Consider the following 17076-nt stretch of genomic DNA (forward strand, 5'->3'; position numbering starts at 1 on the left):
GGAAGGGAAGGGAAGGGAAGGGAAGGGAAGGGAAGGGAAGGGAAGGGAAGGGAAGGGAAGGGAAGGGAAGGGAAGACCAAGCAACCCTGAAACTAATTTTCTGTTATTTTAGCTCATGATTAGGTTCAAACTTACAGCATAGGAGTTGCAGCCTGGTCTCTCTCTATTTCCATTTTCAGCCATCCAATTGGTTGCAGCTTTGGAAACATACAGGCATGATATCAGAAGTTATATTATAGTATGAATCTCCAATGAATCTGCACTAAGAGTAATAAGACTGTGCATCCAGTAAATTTAACAAATACCTGGTGCCTCCATGCCTCACTTGGGCAGCTTCATCTAGTGCACAGAAACTAGATGTACTTAGTCTTACTGTGCACTGCAGTGAGATTTAAAAAGAAAGAAATGTTAAAAGGTAACAAATAATAAGGTTTGCTTACTGTTGCTCTTCTAACTCCAATAACAGAACCAATTAAAGTGCATCAATTAGTCCTTTTCTTTCTGCAGTGGGGATGTTCTCCAATGTTTTTAACAGCTTGCAAATTCCTATGACTATAATCAGCCTGATCCCACTGTGCTCTCTGTCACATCCCACAATGGCTGTAATCTGGCACCTGCTTGGGTACAAAGCTTGGAAGTGAGGCTGGGTGCCTGCAGAATGAAAATTAAGCTTGTTCAATGTGAAGAGGGAGGATCAGGGGGAATTTAGGAACAGTGGTGGCAGTCTTTTTTCTTCTCTCTCAGCAAGAGAGTCCTCACTACGACAGGTCAAAAACAGTGCTATTGTTCTGCCTTAAACCTCCCTCTTCCAGATGCAGAATCTCACATCCTGAAGCCACCAGCATGAGTATGCCTTCAAAGTAAAACCAGGCACCTCCATCTGCCTCTTCTGGAGTGCGCAGCTAGTCCTGCTGTCAGACTGTTCAGAAAGAAACAAATATTTTCTTGCCTTGTCCAGCTGGCAAGTTCTTTTCCCCATTCCTGACTTACACAGGTGCATTGCTTAGAAAAGGCCTTATATTATGTAAGTTTTCCCAGTCCCTTAAAATTCACTTTAGAAACCTTTCATCATTTTAGTAAAGTACAGGGCTTGATTGTCACTGAGGGCACTCAGCAGGTCAGGTTGGTGGCTGGACTTGATGATCTTGAAGGTCTTTTCCAACCTGTGTGATACTATGACTCCCCAGTGGGACTGCTTTTGATATAGACATAACACTTGTTAGGCCTAATAGTTACTAATAGTTAGAGCTCTTATCACTGTGCTTTCTGTCAGCAAAGTGATTTATAATACTAAATAATCTGTGCATTTCTTTGGGTGCTGTTCTTGACACTTTGCAAAGCACAGAGACACTGAAGGGCTTGGCTGCTCCTGTACAGATGGGAAAAGCCCAGCAAGATGTGGGATCTCTTGCAAAGAGTTAATAATGATAGTAAGGAACCACTGCATCAGCCAGAGATGCAGTGAGAAGTCAGGGGTTGCTGGCTCCTGATGATGTGCTCAGCTCACCTCTCTTCCATCAGAGCCCAGAGTGATTGGAGTCTAAATGAACAACAGTGCAAATGGACTGCATCAATCTAAAATTGTAGTAAAAATGGGTTTTATCTATAGGTCAAATCATAAATTACTGTTGCTGCAGGATACCTACAGTGCGCCCTGCATTTCTTCACTGGCACTGGAGACAATTGCTCTGCCAGGAGAAACTGTTCTGTGGGAACCACCACCAGCAGGTTTGAAGGCACTGAGCAGCTGACAAGTCTGAAATAGCTCAGCCCACGTTTCCTCACTGTGAAAACACCTTTCAGTTAAGGTGGAATTCTTTTCACCTGTGCTTAGCTGCCCAAAAATGAGATATACAGTCCATGTTAATAGGTTAGTATCCTGTTGTAACCAATGGACAGAAATTTTCATATTCTTCACAGATCCCACCCACAACCACCCTGAAGGATATGTGTATGTATGTGAGCTGACACAGGTAAGTCCAGGGCATCTGCCTTATCCACACCAGGATGTGAATTTGATGCAGGTCACAGTGAGAGTGGAAACAGAGACATCTTCTAAAAGCTACCAAGACATGAATAAGAACACACAGAAATGTCAGTGCTGCAGATTTCAGACATGTTCCTATACTAGAATGAATAACGGAAAAAAAATATTACAATTAAAAAGAATAGTATTATGACAAAACTTTAAGGTACAGACAGGTGTAGTGAACAATTAATTAATCCCAAATTCACTACTGATCCATAGGAAACTACTGCAATCCTGACTGTGGTCATGACACAAATCAGTTTGCCCATTTCTTTCTGGGAAAGCATTCCTATCACAAATGAACACGCTACTTTTTGACGGTATCCTCTGACTCCTAAAATGACAGCTAAAGAAAACTGTAGTGAAACAGTACTAAGGGCTGCTCAGATTGAATCTAACAATATCAAACAGTGGAATAAATACTGATAGAAATGGAAGCATCATTGCTTGGGCTGTTGACACTAGGCTGAACAAAGCATAGTGGGAAATGTTCATTTGGAGGTGCCTTTCCAACTCTGCTTCCCCAAGTAGGCTCTGAGGAGGGTCAATGAGTGCCAGCCAGCCCTCAGGCCACACAGAAGTGAAGGTTTGTATGAGCACAGGGCCTGCAACTCCATGAAGGTGCAGGCAGCAGCACGGCACTGGCTCAGTAGATTATTCCTTCTGGTTCCAGCAGCAAGTACTTCTTCATGGACAGTGGGATGGAGAGCAAGGGGATGCTTCTGTGGCATCGTTCTGACAGTGTCGTCCGAATAGCACATCTGCATAAGTGCATGAGGGACCGTGGGGAATTGCTGCACACACTGAATAAGGAGTCGTAGAAATCCTGGTGCCGCTGTAAAATGCAAAACAAGATGAGTGGTTAGGGGCACTAAGCTTCTCTCCTTCACCTCCCAACACATAGATCTCAGCAGGAGTGAAAAGCCCATATAGCTGCCCTGGTATGTTATTCACTTTCAAAAGTATATTCATTTTCCTGTGGCCATATATGGATAATAAATATCAAGCTTGGATTTTACTCCTTTGCAACCCAGTAAGATCTTACCTCAAAGACATCATCAGGTATGGCCGCTTTCCACTTTGATGTTGATTTGATGTGTTCATAGCTGTTAACAACCACCTCCACAGCCCTGGGATAGGAATGACAGGCTTGTAGCACCTGTAGGCAGGATGTACAGGGATCATAAGTACCACCAAGAAGGTGGGGCCAGCCTGTCTGCTTGGCAAGAACAGCATAAGGACACACTGAAATATACACATTTAAAACTTAGGATAGGATGCAATTGGTGCTGGAAAAGACAATCCCATCTTCAGTGCTTTGTACAGAGAAGTAAAAAATAAATAAATAAATAAATAAAGCTGCTTCTCACTCACATTCATGGAGTAGTGCTTTGCATTCACACCGTACTATGTACAATTTTGACACACACCATAGATAGACTTTCACAAATAAAGATGTAGAGCATTCCCCTGGGTTAAACATCATGCTGCATATTGTACAGATAGCAAATTTAGATTGGATCTGTGCCCCACTCCATGCAATAGGGGAAAGATGGAGGCAGGAAGTGGAGACCCCAAGTCTGGCTTTCAAACACAGTTTAGAAAAATTTTACTACAGACCAAGGCAACTCAGTCTAGGCTCAGGAGGGTACAGCCAAAGCTTTGGCATTTTTTCAAAGATTTCTGATTGCTTGGCTTGTTGAAATTTTGTACATACAGTAGAGGAGAAGCACAGTTATGTTCAGGGCAGACATGAGAGAATGAGTCCTGACCACAGCAAGCTTACTTTGTTGCTTCATGTAAGAAACTACAGTGCTTTGGGTTTTGAAGACCTTTAGAAATTCTTTGGGAGGAATCCTGCAATTGTTGTTTCTTTTCCGATCAACTATGAGCCCAGATTTGAAATTTCCCCTTAATTTCTCTCATTCCCGGGAAGCCAAAACTTCACCGAGATCCATCTCAGTTTGAATGGATTTTTAAAGGTCAGAAGGAACAAACTGAACCATTTTAACTTTTCTCCAGTCTTTGATAGAGGCCACAAAATATACATTTCCTACAACCCAGTTAAGTATATATGAAGCAAGGTTTGATGAAAGCCTGTAGATTTTCTGAAATGATTATGTCAATCAGTTCTGAAAAATTACGCTTGAGCCAACATTTAGACTTTGTATTTTCAGACTGATTGAGAATTAAAATTGCGTCAAGTTTCTGTCATTAACAATGATACCAGTCTTACAACACGTCATCTCACAAGATTTTGGGCATTCTGGGACTATAGTTCATTGGACTCCTGCAAATCCGAATATTATCAGACTCTGAGGTTTGACTCTCTCATCTCTCTCCTATTCAAGTCATCCTCTCTCTCCATCTCTCTGCTCTGTACAAAACCATCTTTAACCTTGTGGAACTGCAGGGGATATATCCTGGCTGCTCCATGATTCAGTAGCAGCTGGTAGCAGACATCAGGCTGGGCAGCTGGCCTCACAGATGTCACTTTTATGATATACTGTAGGGGTGCACAGCCATTGACATCCATGATGTTAGCTTCTGCTCCTGCCTCCAGCAGCATGTGAAGCAGTACGTGATCACAGTTCCAGGCAGCTTTGTGGAGTGGAGACTTGAAGTCCTCATCACGAGCATTCACTTCAGCTTTATAGTCTAAGAGCATCCGGCAGATGAGGTGGTGGTCAGGGCTGTACGTCTGCTCCTTGTAGTGGAGGGCCCAGTAGACTGCACAAGCCAAGGGGGTCTCCATGTGGGCATTGAGAGCATCGACCTGCGCCCCTTGTTCCACATAGAAAGCCACGAGCTCAGGGATACCCAAACGCGCAACAGTGTGCAGAGGGGTTTCCTCATCTTGGTTGTTGGTTTTTATGTTCACGTTGGCTCCTGACAAGGAAAGATTATGGGAAACAGTCAAGTCAACAGAATCCTGGTTCAGACACCTCTGTGCTAGAGCTGTGCTACCCAAGGAGATGGTGGGGATGGGCATTTATCTTGAAAGATGCTTGTAGTAATGCAAATAGTAAGAGATGTGGATTTTGCATTTTTTAGGCCACCAGGAAACCTTTAAAAACTTCGGATTCTTGGATCCCAGTGTCATAGATTGGCCCCGAGCTGATAGAACACCCTTATCTAAACACTGTTTTGGAGCAGCATTCAGGTTCAAATCTATTTCCAAAGTGCTTTCTCCTATAAAGAACCAGGGGAAAAATGAGATCACTACTCCTACTCCATAAATGATATTTGAAAAAGAAAGGAAGGAAGAAAGAGGGAAGGAAAGGAGAAAGAGAAGGAGGGAGGAAGGAAGAAAGGAATTCCCTATCTGAGGGTCTAGTCCTATTTCTGAGCTGCTAATAGGGCTCAGGTGGGATATTAGGAAAGATTTCTGCGAAAGAGTGATGGTACGTTAGCAAAGGTTGCCCAGGGAGGTTGTGGAGACACAGTCCCTTGAGGTGATCAAGAAACGTGTGGATGTGGCACTGAGGGCCATGGTCAGTGGGCATGGTGGGGGTGGGTTGGGGTTGGACTAGATGATCTTAGTGGTCTTTTCCAGCCTTAATAATTCTTTGACTACACAGTGTAACAGCTCTGTTTGCACCTAATTTATATCCCAGCTGAAGCAACATCGCCATCTGCTGCCCAGCACGAGAGCTGCCGCAGGACAGACGGACGGACAAGCCCGGGTCCCGCGCTGCAGTTGGCGAGGTTTCCGCCGAAGCAGCCCAGGCTGCTGGGCTCCCGCCCGCTCGGTGGGACGCTCTCTCGTCCCTTCCAGCTACCAGCAATTTGCTCTAAAGAAATGCAAATTACTGAGGGGAAGAATACTGAACACTGCTTATTAGAATAGAGGAAAGGTTGGCAAGACCCCATTCCCCGGAGCAAAGCAAAACTACAGTATGAAACGTATATTTTTAGTGTACACATAGTGTGTATACATACTGTTACATATCAGGGTACAGCAGAGCCAGCAGGCTGGAGAGGGTAAGGGGGTTCTTCCAGTGGTCGAAGGTGCTGAAGTCAATGCTGGCAGCTGGGTGGCTGAGAGCTGCTCCTTGAACCTTGAGCCTTGGCAAGCAGTTGATAAAGCACTCATGCAAGAGCAAGAGCAAGAGCAAGCTGTGTGGCTGCTCCTCTCCAGCCAAGTAGCCCTTACATGGCCAAACTACACTAAGACCAAGGAGCAATGACTGAGAGGGAGAAAGAGTCAGAAGTTACCGCTGGGTTGTGTGCTAATCCCATTAAACCCAGCTGGGTGTTACTCGCGTTACACGTCTGTGAGTGTATCAGCAACATAAGTTTGGAGGTGGTAAACAAATCCGGGTAGAGCTCTGCCTGGCTGGCTGGTTGCCCAAGCCAGAAAGGGCTGAACTGCCTTTGCCTGAACTGACCTGGTGTGACACCACCGGGTGCAGATGGTGGGATGGGAGGTACCTCTGGAAACCTCAGCTCAGGGCATCAGCAAACACCTGCTGACAGCTTTTGGGTGGTGCTGAACGCACACACCTGCCACGATTTGATCCAGACTGTGCCCATTTTTGTTTGTCTGCTTTTAGCTAACATAGAAATTCAAGTTTACAGAGCGCTTAGGAAAAGAGGGTGGCTTGCAAAGCACTGTTACTTGCTTGCTGATAGGTGGGTGGAGAAAGCCTGCAGAATACGTCCTTTCATTTGCTGCATTTTGTAACATTACATTCGACTTTTAAGCTTTTCCATGGTAGCAAATGCAGCTCCTGCTGTCAGGCCTTTTTGCGTTGGGCAGGATACAACTGGCAGCATTTATTTTCCTTTCTAACAAACAAAATAATATGTATCTTCTCAGCAGAAGTAATGCAACGTGGTTATTCATTTGTGGTTTCAGATCCCCTTGCCCACAAATCATACTTGGTCTCTGCATCTCAAGAGAAGCTTTCAATAACAACATATGTAGCAAAAAGCTAAAGGTATTTGTGTTTGCTGTGGCACAGTGTGACAAATAAGGGAATCTGTCTATTTGTAACTCGGAGCTGCCTGACTTTGCTATACCCTTTATATCTGTCTTTAAAAGTCCAGAGTCAGCTTTCTTGTGTTAAGGACACAGTGGAAGAGACATCAATATATTTATCTGTGAATTACATCTATTCATAGCTTCATTTGCTACAGCCAATCAGAGATATAATATATCTAGCTTCAGGAAAACAAAATCTTATATAATAGCCTTTTTCCCATAGTTTCTATATAGATGTGAGAATTTGACTGCTGGCAAACTAAGAGCCAATATGAAAAACTACACTTCTTCTGTCAGGGCTAGGTCTTAAAACACAAGTGGATGGAAGAATTTATGGAGAACAAGGAAATTTGTGCAAGAAAGAAGAAGCTAGGGGTGGACTTTAACGTGACAGCCTTTCAGTAGTAAATCTAGATGAGAAAGACAGAAAAAAAAAAGTATAGAGAAAAAGAATTCCCTGATTCAGAGGAGCTCTACTGCTGGGGACTGACCAGGCAGTGGGCTGGAGGGAAATGGGAACCGACCTTGGAGCAAGGGCTGGTGGTCAGGGACAGGGAGGGAGAGGAGAAACTTCAGCTGGTCAAAGAGATGGGGAAAAGGAGTCAGAGATGAACAGGCAAGTCAGCTGTGAGTGGGAAAGATAAATATACATGGACTTGGAAACTTGCCTCCTAGAAAAGACCACAGAGACCATCCAGAACTTTCCCTTACCTCTCCAAATCAGCTGCTGGGCGCAAGGAATGGAGGTTAGTGTTGTACAGAAATGCAACGGCGCCTGCCCACTCATTGAAAAGCAGTTCAGCTTAGCTCCATGGTTGCAGAGGATCTTGAGACACTCAACATTTGCTGTTTCACACGCTATGTGGATTGCAGCTTTCCCATTGGGCCGGCAGTTGATTGTAGCTTTGTGATTGAGCAGGACTGAAAGACTCTCCAGATGCCCATACATGACAGCCAGATGAAGTCCAGTTGCCCAGGATATTTTTAATTTGTAACTAGGCAGCCAGTATCCTGTACAAAACAAAAAAGTGTTACCATCCTTGGCTAAGATTTTCCTCTGCATTATCCATCTACTGAGAACAATTGAGGAGGAAAGGAAGATTGGAGCTTTGGTTTAATTTGCTGTAATTTTACCAGCTAGAGTTTAGTGCACACAAATTTCTCTCAAGCATAACTTCATTTTCATTAGGTACTTCCACTGTGTGTGCTGAATAGTCTGCCTTTTGGAGTGATAATTCCCATGTAGATGTACTGAAGGCAGCTTCTGTTTTTCTAGTGACCTCTGTAGTCTTAATAATAATCTTTAAAAAAAGCTCAGAGCATTTGAAATGCCATCATCCAAAAAATATGTGGGAAACGGACTCTTCAGTCTGCCAACAGCTGAACAAAGGTGGTATTGGAATAAGAATGTTGAATCTGCTTAGGGCTGTGACTCAATGAATATCCTGCTGTTTCTGCATGGGACACTGCAAGAGCGCATGTTCTGGGAGCTGGGTTTGTACTCCCAGTGATGCATTGCATGAAGATGATCTCCAGCAATGTGGCAATGTGGCAAAGTATCACAGCCCTTCTGCCAGCTACTGCCCATCAGGGGCATGGACTGAGGATTTCTGATGCTGGTGTGATTTATGTGGAAGAACCAAATGGAAACACAGGTGCAGTTCAGCATGAAATTTGGCTCCAAAATGTTCAGATTTTTGTCTGAAAACTTCACAGTATTCTTTTTTTTTTTCTTTTTTTTTCCCCCCACACTTACAAACATGTGTAAGACCAAAGAACACTTTAATATTTGTTCCCAAGATACATCTACATGTCTCATGACATTATTACTGTGAAGTAGTCTCTGAAGTGATTACTATGATCAGTTGCTTTAAAAAAGAAAACTATGATAGTACTGTGCAGAAGGACAGCAGAAGACTAAAACTTCCTTTTTATCCTTTCCCATATTTATTTTTGAAGTACAGCAGCTGCTTTTTAGCTAGTATGTGCCTATAAAATGTTGTTGGTTTAATTTATTTTGATATCCTTGGGCAAGTTTCTGGTAAATATTGTTATTATTTAAAAGACAGGAAAGTACTACAGATGTGTAATGAAGCCAAATTAACTCAGACCTTAATTTTTGAGTCTTGAGCTCTATATTTTCCACCTTCATATCAGATGGATACAACATTTACAGTTTCATGTGTACTGTGTTAGATAGGAAGAGAGATGGAGAGAGAAGAGGTAGACAGAAACAAACTGCTGTTGGCAGAGACAGAAACTTTTTCATCACGTGCCCCCACGCTTGGTGCAAAGTAAGTGTGCTATATCCCAGACTCTATGCACACAGCATAGTGGGTTTCTTAAGTCATTTCCCCACCTAGATTCACATTTTGCATTCCTCCTTGTAACCAACCTGATCCTACACTGACTTCAGCCTGGGGGGCCAAAAATACATGTATGTGAGCCATAAATGATATATAATGGTAGGAAAGTGATCCTTAAAAGCTAAGTTATGCCATTACACAGCCACAGTTTTCCTATCTGAGACCAGCCTCTATCTTCTTTGTACTGCTCTGAGTGAGTGGTGCCCGCAGACATCCTGAAGGAGCATCTCCTACGTCCTCTGCCCAGAGCCACAGACATCCCTGATCCCAAAGGGATGAGATCTGGCACTGGGCAGGCAGCTGGAATAGCCTATGTGGGGGTGTCTTTCAACTCACCTATTTGTTGGGGTAAAAAGAAGCTATGGTCCCCAAAAAGGGGGCCTTTTGTAAGAGAGGTAGCAAAGCCCCTCTGCCACTGGTGGTTTCTTTCCCTTTCATCTCTTGGGGCTGTGGCAAAGCTCAAACTGTTTGAATGCTTAACAGTATTCCCTCCTCAGGTAAATCCTCCTCCCAGAAAGCAAAATTTGCATGATAGCTGATGGAGTGCCTTCTGCAGATACACTGCTGTGATTTATGGGGTACATTTATCCTTCTACCATTTGAAAAAAGGAGACTCGTCCAAAAGAGAGGTTAGTACTTGTTGCTGAAATATCCACAATTAAAAATCCAAGCATTACTTCTGCAGTTTCAAACCACAACCAAAATGCATTTTAGCCTGCTGAGGACAGAAGAAAATGTATTTTAAGATACATTCATCACTGTGTGGGTTAGTTTAGATGCTGTCCCCAAGGGAACTCCTGGCTGAATCATCCTCACCCTTATGAAATCAAAAGAGCAGAGACTGATCATTAAATATCAGGTAAACACAGGAAAAGAGAAGAGGAGGGATGTTGTCCCTTCATTATGTCACAGAAAAAAAAAAAAAAAAAAGGGTATTTGCTGTGCTGCCAAGACTGGCATTTATCTCCACGCACACTTAACTTCTGGCAAAAACTGGTCATTAGTGTCTTCCAGATACCCATGAGAAGTCTTTTTAGCAAGTAGGTAACAAAGTACATTGATTTTAGCAGAAAGCAGATTTGTTTCATTGTTTTAAATTGTAAATTTTGGGAAATTCAGTATCTGTCTGACAGCTGGTTTGGATTTGGTAAACTCCAAAACAGGTGGGAAGTCTTGCCTGGTTATGTTGTTTCTCCAGATGACTCCTGTAGTTTGATGAACTAGCACACCTTTACTTTCTGTGAGCTTGAAAAATACAGCTTCTCCCCAACAGCAACATTCAAGCCCACAGGATTTCTTTAGATCCTCTAAACTAAGGAGAATTCATTGCACTATTGAAAATTGAAAGAGGAAGAGATTAAATATTTTGTGTTTCTAAATGTTCTGTTAATGTGATGGAGAACATGCAAAAAAATTGTATACTTCACTGCATGGGCCCTATTCTGGGCTTTGCACTCAAATCCTCTCTGAGGAAATAGCAAAGGTCTCCTCTTTCCAGGGCTCTCTAGGGCTGCAGTAGTGCCTGGGTGGCACAGAGGCTGGTGCTGTTCTCTGGCCTGCCCTCCGCCAAGGCCGGCAGCACAGCTAAGCTCTCCTCCAGCAGTGGTTGTGGCCACAGGAGCCTCCTGACACTGCTCCCCGTGAGCCACATGAAGCTGCAGCTTTAGAAGGGACACAAGGCCACAGTCTCTGGAAAACTCCCCAAGCCCACCTACTTCCTGTCCTGTGAATGCTGTCACATTTACCTTGTTTGTAGGATGCCAGAATCAGATTCTCATCTTCCACTTCAAACACCGTATCCACATCTATTTTCTTTTGGTTCAAGAACTCTTCCAGTGTTTCATAGTCATTGGACTTCAGGGCTTCCAGAAAGTTCTTTTTCACTAATTTTGCAGCTTCAGCTCGAGTCATTTTCCCCTGTGTATTCTCTCCTTTTTCATATGCCTCCTCCACCTCCATTTCCAAACGTATTTATTTGTGCTGTGAAGAGGGGTACACTGAGGTCCCTATAGCGCGGTTACATGCTGAAGTTCCTGAAGACCAGAAGGTAATTTTATCACTTGGTCATGCTGATCTGCTTGTTCTATTTATATGAGGAGCATTTCAGGCATCAAAATACCACTCTTAGATATCACCACACTCTTTTTATGAAAGTGAGGACAGACTTACTAGCAACAACACCAGAAAAAAACAATTTCTCTACAGGTTTTATACACATTAAGCTTCATTAACCACATGGTTAACCTCTGCTCCTGCCATGTTATATTAAATGACATTAGTCCTGGGTGCTGTTTCTCAGCAGGAGAAACACACATTTCCTTTCATAGTTACTATTGGTGATTTACTGATGGCAGTGGGATGTGATGCTCTCTCTGCTTTCCAACTAATGCGTTTCAGAAAGAAAAAATCACTTCCAAGGCACTCTTCCTTTGGGAGGCATCTTGCTTTTCTCAGGACAGCACTGGTCCTGTTGGTCCTGCTTTCATTCCTCTGGCCATCAGGCCAGGCCTCTACTAGAGCCCCCAGAATTTAGGGCTCACAGCTGCCCCAGTACGTAAAGCCTTGAGCATGGCTGTGTTGGTCCAGCCTGGTCCCCTCTATAATGCCCTGAGCAGCAGGAGTGGCTCAGTTTGCTCAGAGACCATAGCAGTGGCAAGTGGAAGTGCCCCCAGAAGGAGAAATACTGCAGAGGTGTATGGCTGCAGGACGGGATGGGGTGCTCAAACACCACAGGGCCTTTTTGCAAATTAACTTGTGCAAGCTGAAGAGGCCACACAGCTCTATAGACAGTTCTTCTCTCACCCTCCATACATTTCAATTAAATACTCTATATCCCCCAGCCACTCCACCCTCTGTCTCACAGTCCCAGCAACACTGAACACTTCCTCCCTTTATTTTCTAATTGTGCCAGTCCTGTCCCTGTGTCACCACTGGTCTGTGCCGATGCAAACCCATGACTCAGGCAACATGAGCTGCTACGAGGCCTCATGTAGAAGTGGCTCACTTATGCATCTGCTTGGGCCATGTGGTGGGACCATAGCTAGCAGAAGGATCTTTGTACTTGATTTAAATGACCCAGCTGGGCAGACTGCACACAATCATGAAGAAAAAATCTTTGTGTCTACTTTTCTTGTGAGTTTGGCTTCCAAGCAGACTGATGGAGACATGAAATCTGGATAATGCTCTAAGTCAGGACAGCCTCTGTGTAGGTGTTCCAGGGGCTGGGCTCTTCAGGCAGCCCCATGAGCACCTGCAGCATTCCTGACCATGGAATGCTCACTAGCTCTCTCCTACAACCAGTGCTCACCAGAGATATTACAGGACAGCAGTTCATGAGGAACTGAGAAATCTCTGAGCAGTTGTCTATATATAAAAAATACTTTATAAAAAATACTTCCATGAGTATTGCACTCAGGCTTGTAATAAAGACAATGGAAGAAAAACGTCTTGCCTCAGTGCTATAGGCTGCATGCCACTTGTCTGTGTCTTTCTGGGCTTGTTTAAGGGAGGGTCAGCATCATGCTTGCCATATGATTACTCTCCCTCCTGTCCCCCTTTGCTCTTCTCAGCAGATAACTCCACCCCATGTTTTAAGGAAAGTGTTAATGCTTGTCTGGCATGAGCAGAGGGACAAATGTGAGCCCAGATCCTATGGACTTCTTGTTACTCACACTATTTTATTTTTTAACCACTATGTTCCTGAGAAGTCTTGAATGCACAAAGCACTGATACATAGTTGCCCTCAGTTACACTTTTTGGTTTGAAATGGACTAGTTTTTAATCTGCCTATCATGAGCAGCATTAGATGACACGAGGACATTCAATCCAGCCATATGCAGAAAGGATCATGCAGTGCATCTCCATGCAGCTCTGCCACCTGAATGCTGAGATGCACAAGTTGCACATCTGCTGGCCCACTGTGCTTGCTCTTGGTTGACAACCAAGGTGAAGTAATTTGTGAGAGCTAGGCCCGCAGCAAAAGAGAAAGCTGATTACAATCAGCTCTCATTTGTCACGGCCCACAACGATACACAGGGAGTGTACCTCAGATGCGCTATTTGCTCACCATTAGTATCTGGTATGGCCATGCCCTGATTCTCATAAAAATCTCAAGACAAATGAGCTTAAAATAGAGAAAGGAAACAATGACAGATATCTATTGCCATTGTATCTATGGCTCTCCTGTAAGCTGCATTTTAATCTAACCTTTAATATCCATTTACATAGTAGACTAGTGATTTCAGTACAATTACATATGAGCATAAGTAACTGGTTTGGTATTTCAGACTGACAAATAATAATAAAAGACCAGATGAACTTTCTAATGGAAGACAGAAAAAATAATTATTTTATCAAAGTGTATTAAAGATATATTTAAGACTACATAAATATGGTAAGCCATTGGTGGGGCTAAGAGACCAATTTTTATGATGTTTCTCTATTTCTGCTGTACACGATTTCCTACAGATTTCTCGCCACCATACCACAAGGTGGCAGTTTGATTATGAAATTTAAAATTGATGTTGTTCAAGCTCCAGGGCTGCCAAATATTCCGAACATCTCACAGCAAAACAATGGCTCATCACTTGTTTAATATAAATAACGGCACCAGCATTAATTATATTTATAGGTTAGACTTGAGGCTGCTGTGACGGCACTGTGCAGACGCATACACTGTATCCACTAAGAAACATGGTTGCTGTATTTAGAATGAGTGGTAAAAATGACACAGCTAATGCAGATGTGCATTTTCAGAGGGAAGACAGCTCCCACCCCTCAGCTCCCAGGCCTTCCTTCAGCTGCATGCAGTGCCACCCGGCACCCCTCCTCACAGGAAAAGCCATAGGCTCACAGACACCTCATTGAGCTGGCTGGGTCTGCCCCTCCTATGTGATTATGGCAGGGCAGAACTCACTGTGAAGGGGTGCCACAAGAAGGGAAGGCCATGCTTTTGGGGTACACTTCAGGCAACATGAGTGCCATCACTGACTGCAGATGGGCTGCTGAGGCCCCTCTTTGTCTAATAAAGTGGGTTATTGCAGGCTTGTCCAAAGTCCACTGAAATCAAGGGAAATATTTACACTGGTCTCAATGGGCCACGTGTTCTATTAGGCTGGGCACTGAGCAGCGCTGCTGAGCCAGGGAAACCTGCCCAAAAGGGAGGGCATGAGGAGCACCAGGGTGATATGATCAGAGGAGCTTAAATGAAAGCCGGTGATGCAGTAATAAAAAACAAAGATAGATTTAAGGAGAAAGCACACTGGCAGGCTGTGTAAAGTGTGTGTCTCCTGAGGAGGCTGGTTGAGCCAGGCCCCTTGCTAGCACCTGTCTATGCAGAGCAGCAATGTGCTGCAGCCACAAAACTCACACTTCCCAGTGGTACCAAGAATGACCCTGATTGTGGAGATCTGGAGGTCAAGATCAACATCCCGAACCCAATGCTGGGGCAGGCAGATACTCAGCAAAAGGAAAAATGCTCTACAAGAATGGCTCTGATGCAAATGGAGGAGTCATTCTCAGCTGCAGTACAGATGAAGCATGCACATCCCATTGCTGGTCAGTAGCCGTGCCAGAGGGAACCATGGAACACAGCATGCAGCCTGCAGCTCTGAGCCTGGCAGCAGTGTGGGAGCTGGTGAGACTTCAGCTCTGCCCTTCCCCCAGCAGGTTGCTGGCTAAAGTGGGTTACTTAAGCAGGAATAATACAGCCTCCATGTGACACCGTCTGCGCTGCTCAGAAGCCTGGCATGTTAAAGAAGAAAACGTACTGACTTTTCAAGTCTGTGGCCCTGAAGCAAGAAACAGATCATTGAGTTAATCCTATGCTTTCATCTCTTCTGAACAGTACACGTTCTCAAAAATGCTGTTACAGAAGTGATGGCAACCCTCACCCTGCTGTGGCACTTACAGCACCAGGAGCAGCAGGCAGACTGCCACCCTGCTTCCCACAGTGTCACAGGTCCCTTGTTTCTCCTTGGATGCTCTCAGTTCCCAAGTAGAATTAACCACAGTCCTTTTACTCACTTCTATCACAAATCTTTTTCCAATATTTATATTGATCTTTTTTCCTTGGTGTATATATTTCTGCCTGCTTTAGACAATATTATATTGTATGGGAACTGTTGAGTCACTGCCTGAACCACTGATTGATCACCTGAAGCAAGGACTGGGTCAGCCATGAGAACACAGGTGAAGGCAATTCAGCTGTGTGACCGGAAGGGGTGAAGTCTGGCTGCACCTCTCCTAGACCCATTTAAGGGCTGAATGCCATGGGGGAAGGGCCTCTTTCTGGAGATCCTTCCTTTTGGAGTTTTCTATTGTAAGCCTAGGACACAGGTGAGTGTTTCATTTTTGGTTGTGTCTTTCCATTGTTATAATCTTTCTAAGTATAAACCTGTAAAATACTATTCTAACCATATCACTCTTCTAACTGTACATTTGTTAATTATACATATACTTAATTGGATTTTCTTCTTCAAAAATGCTGGCTACAAAGGTTATGTAGAACTTCCTGCTTTATTTCTTAGTAGAATAAGTGCAAACTATATTCTCTAGGTGCTTGGCTTGTAAGTCATCCTCTGAAAAAAATTCTCTCCGTAAACTCATTCCTCTGCATGGTTAACTTGAAACCAACTATGTGTCATCATCGTGAATTCTTCCTCTTGTTTTGTGTTGCATTGTTTCAATCTTGTTCTCATTTGCTATGGCTGGGGGGAAAAAAAAAAAGAAAATCCCAGATCCTCAGAGGCACTTTGACATCAGAATTCTGAGATGTTGGCAATTACTCCTAGGAGCTGGGAACCTTCCAGTGTATGGGCCTTCTACTTCTGTCTTCAGTAAAGCAAGTATAATTTTGAAATATGTATCAAGGACATGCTTTATCTTAAGGGATATATATTATGAAACCAAAGATGGATGCTAGAAGTCTGAATTTTGTTCTCATGGAGCTTCATGACTGAAAGCTTTGTAACAGAAGCATAGCTCATTCTTCCATGGATTTCTTTGTGGTTTTCGTGAATGCTATTTCTATCTTCAACTCCAAGGATCTGTTTTCTTTGTTTTTGCAGATTATTCCAACCTCTACTATCAGTGTGTTTATTAGGTTGTCCAAAAGCTATAAGGTATTAGAGTTGGCTTACCTATTGGTGTTATGGTCTTAGCTGTCAAGTTTGGGATGAAATAGTATGGAATCGTTTCTCAAAAATGACCCCTAGTATAATTTACTTAATAGTTGTTGTCTTTCAAAAACTGCACAAAACCCACTTTGTTTCCAAAACAATTAAGTTACATCTTTATTCATATATAAAATACTTGCAGGTTTTCTTGGGTTCCAGGAGATGAATACTGTAAACACGATATGTACATATAAAATCAGATCAACAGGTTTTTTAATGAATGGGGAAACAAAGCACCTTACCTAAGTATATTTATTGGAAAATCCTTTTTTTCTATTTTTCAGCTTTTTATTGTAGCATCTGACAATATTTAAAGCAATGGGATTTTATAAGCAAACATACAACACAAATCTCTTACGCTTCTTTGTTCTGATGAAAAGGGGCATGAACTACAGGCTTAAATGAAATCTGTGGAAAGCAACACTTTAAACACAAGTATTGCTTCACAGTGAGACAAAACCAATTAATTGCATTGAGGAAGAGCCTTGCAGGCAGCTGTGTCTCCCCTGCCCTCTTTCA

The 17076-nt window shown here is 43.4% G+C and overlaps 1 protein-coding gene across 1 annotated transcript; it reads right to left on the reverse strand.

Moving 5' to 3' along the window:
* Window positions 1-1962: 1962 nt before the first annotated feature.
* Window positions 1963-11582, reverse strand: ASB4 (ankyrin repeat and SOCS box containing 4). Its single transcript, XM_031614396.2, has 5 exons — window positions 11128-11582; window positions 7728-8027; window positions 4428-4918; window positions 3075-3188; window positions 1963-2864 (listed from the first exon to the last, which is right to left on the reverse strand). Exons 1-5 carry the CDS (start codon window positions 11339-11341, stop codon window positions 2676-2678), a joined length of 1308 nt encoding a protein of 435 aa, XP_031470256.2. The 5' UTR covers window positions 11342-11582; the 3' UTR covers window positions 1963-2675.
* Between the last annotated feature and the right edge of the window lie 5494 nt (window positions 11583-17076).

Source organism: Phasianus colchicus, chromosome 6 (assembly GCF_987193195.1).
Source record: "Phasianus colchicus chromosome 6, bPhaCol1.hap1.1, whole genome shotgun sequence".
Lineage (NCBI taxonomy): Eukaryota > Metazoa > Chordata > Aves > Galliformes > Phasianidae > Phasianus > Phasianus colchicus.

Bases quoted from the DNA above. Each gene is read 5' to 3' on its own strand.
- ASB4 (XM_031614396.2), bottom strand. From the start codon at position 11,341: ATGGAGGTGGAGGAGGCATATGAAAAAGGAGAGAATACACAGGGGAAA. The intron at 8,028-11,127 runs GTAAATGTGACA...TGTTTTGTACAG, and splicing joins TCTGGCATCCTACAAACAAG to GATACTGGCTGCCTAGTTAC. The intron at 3,189-4,427 runs GTTAAAGATGGT...TCCTGCCTACAG, and splicing joins ATCCCCTGCAGTTCCACAAG to GTGCTACAAGCCTGTCATTC.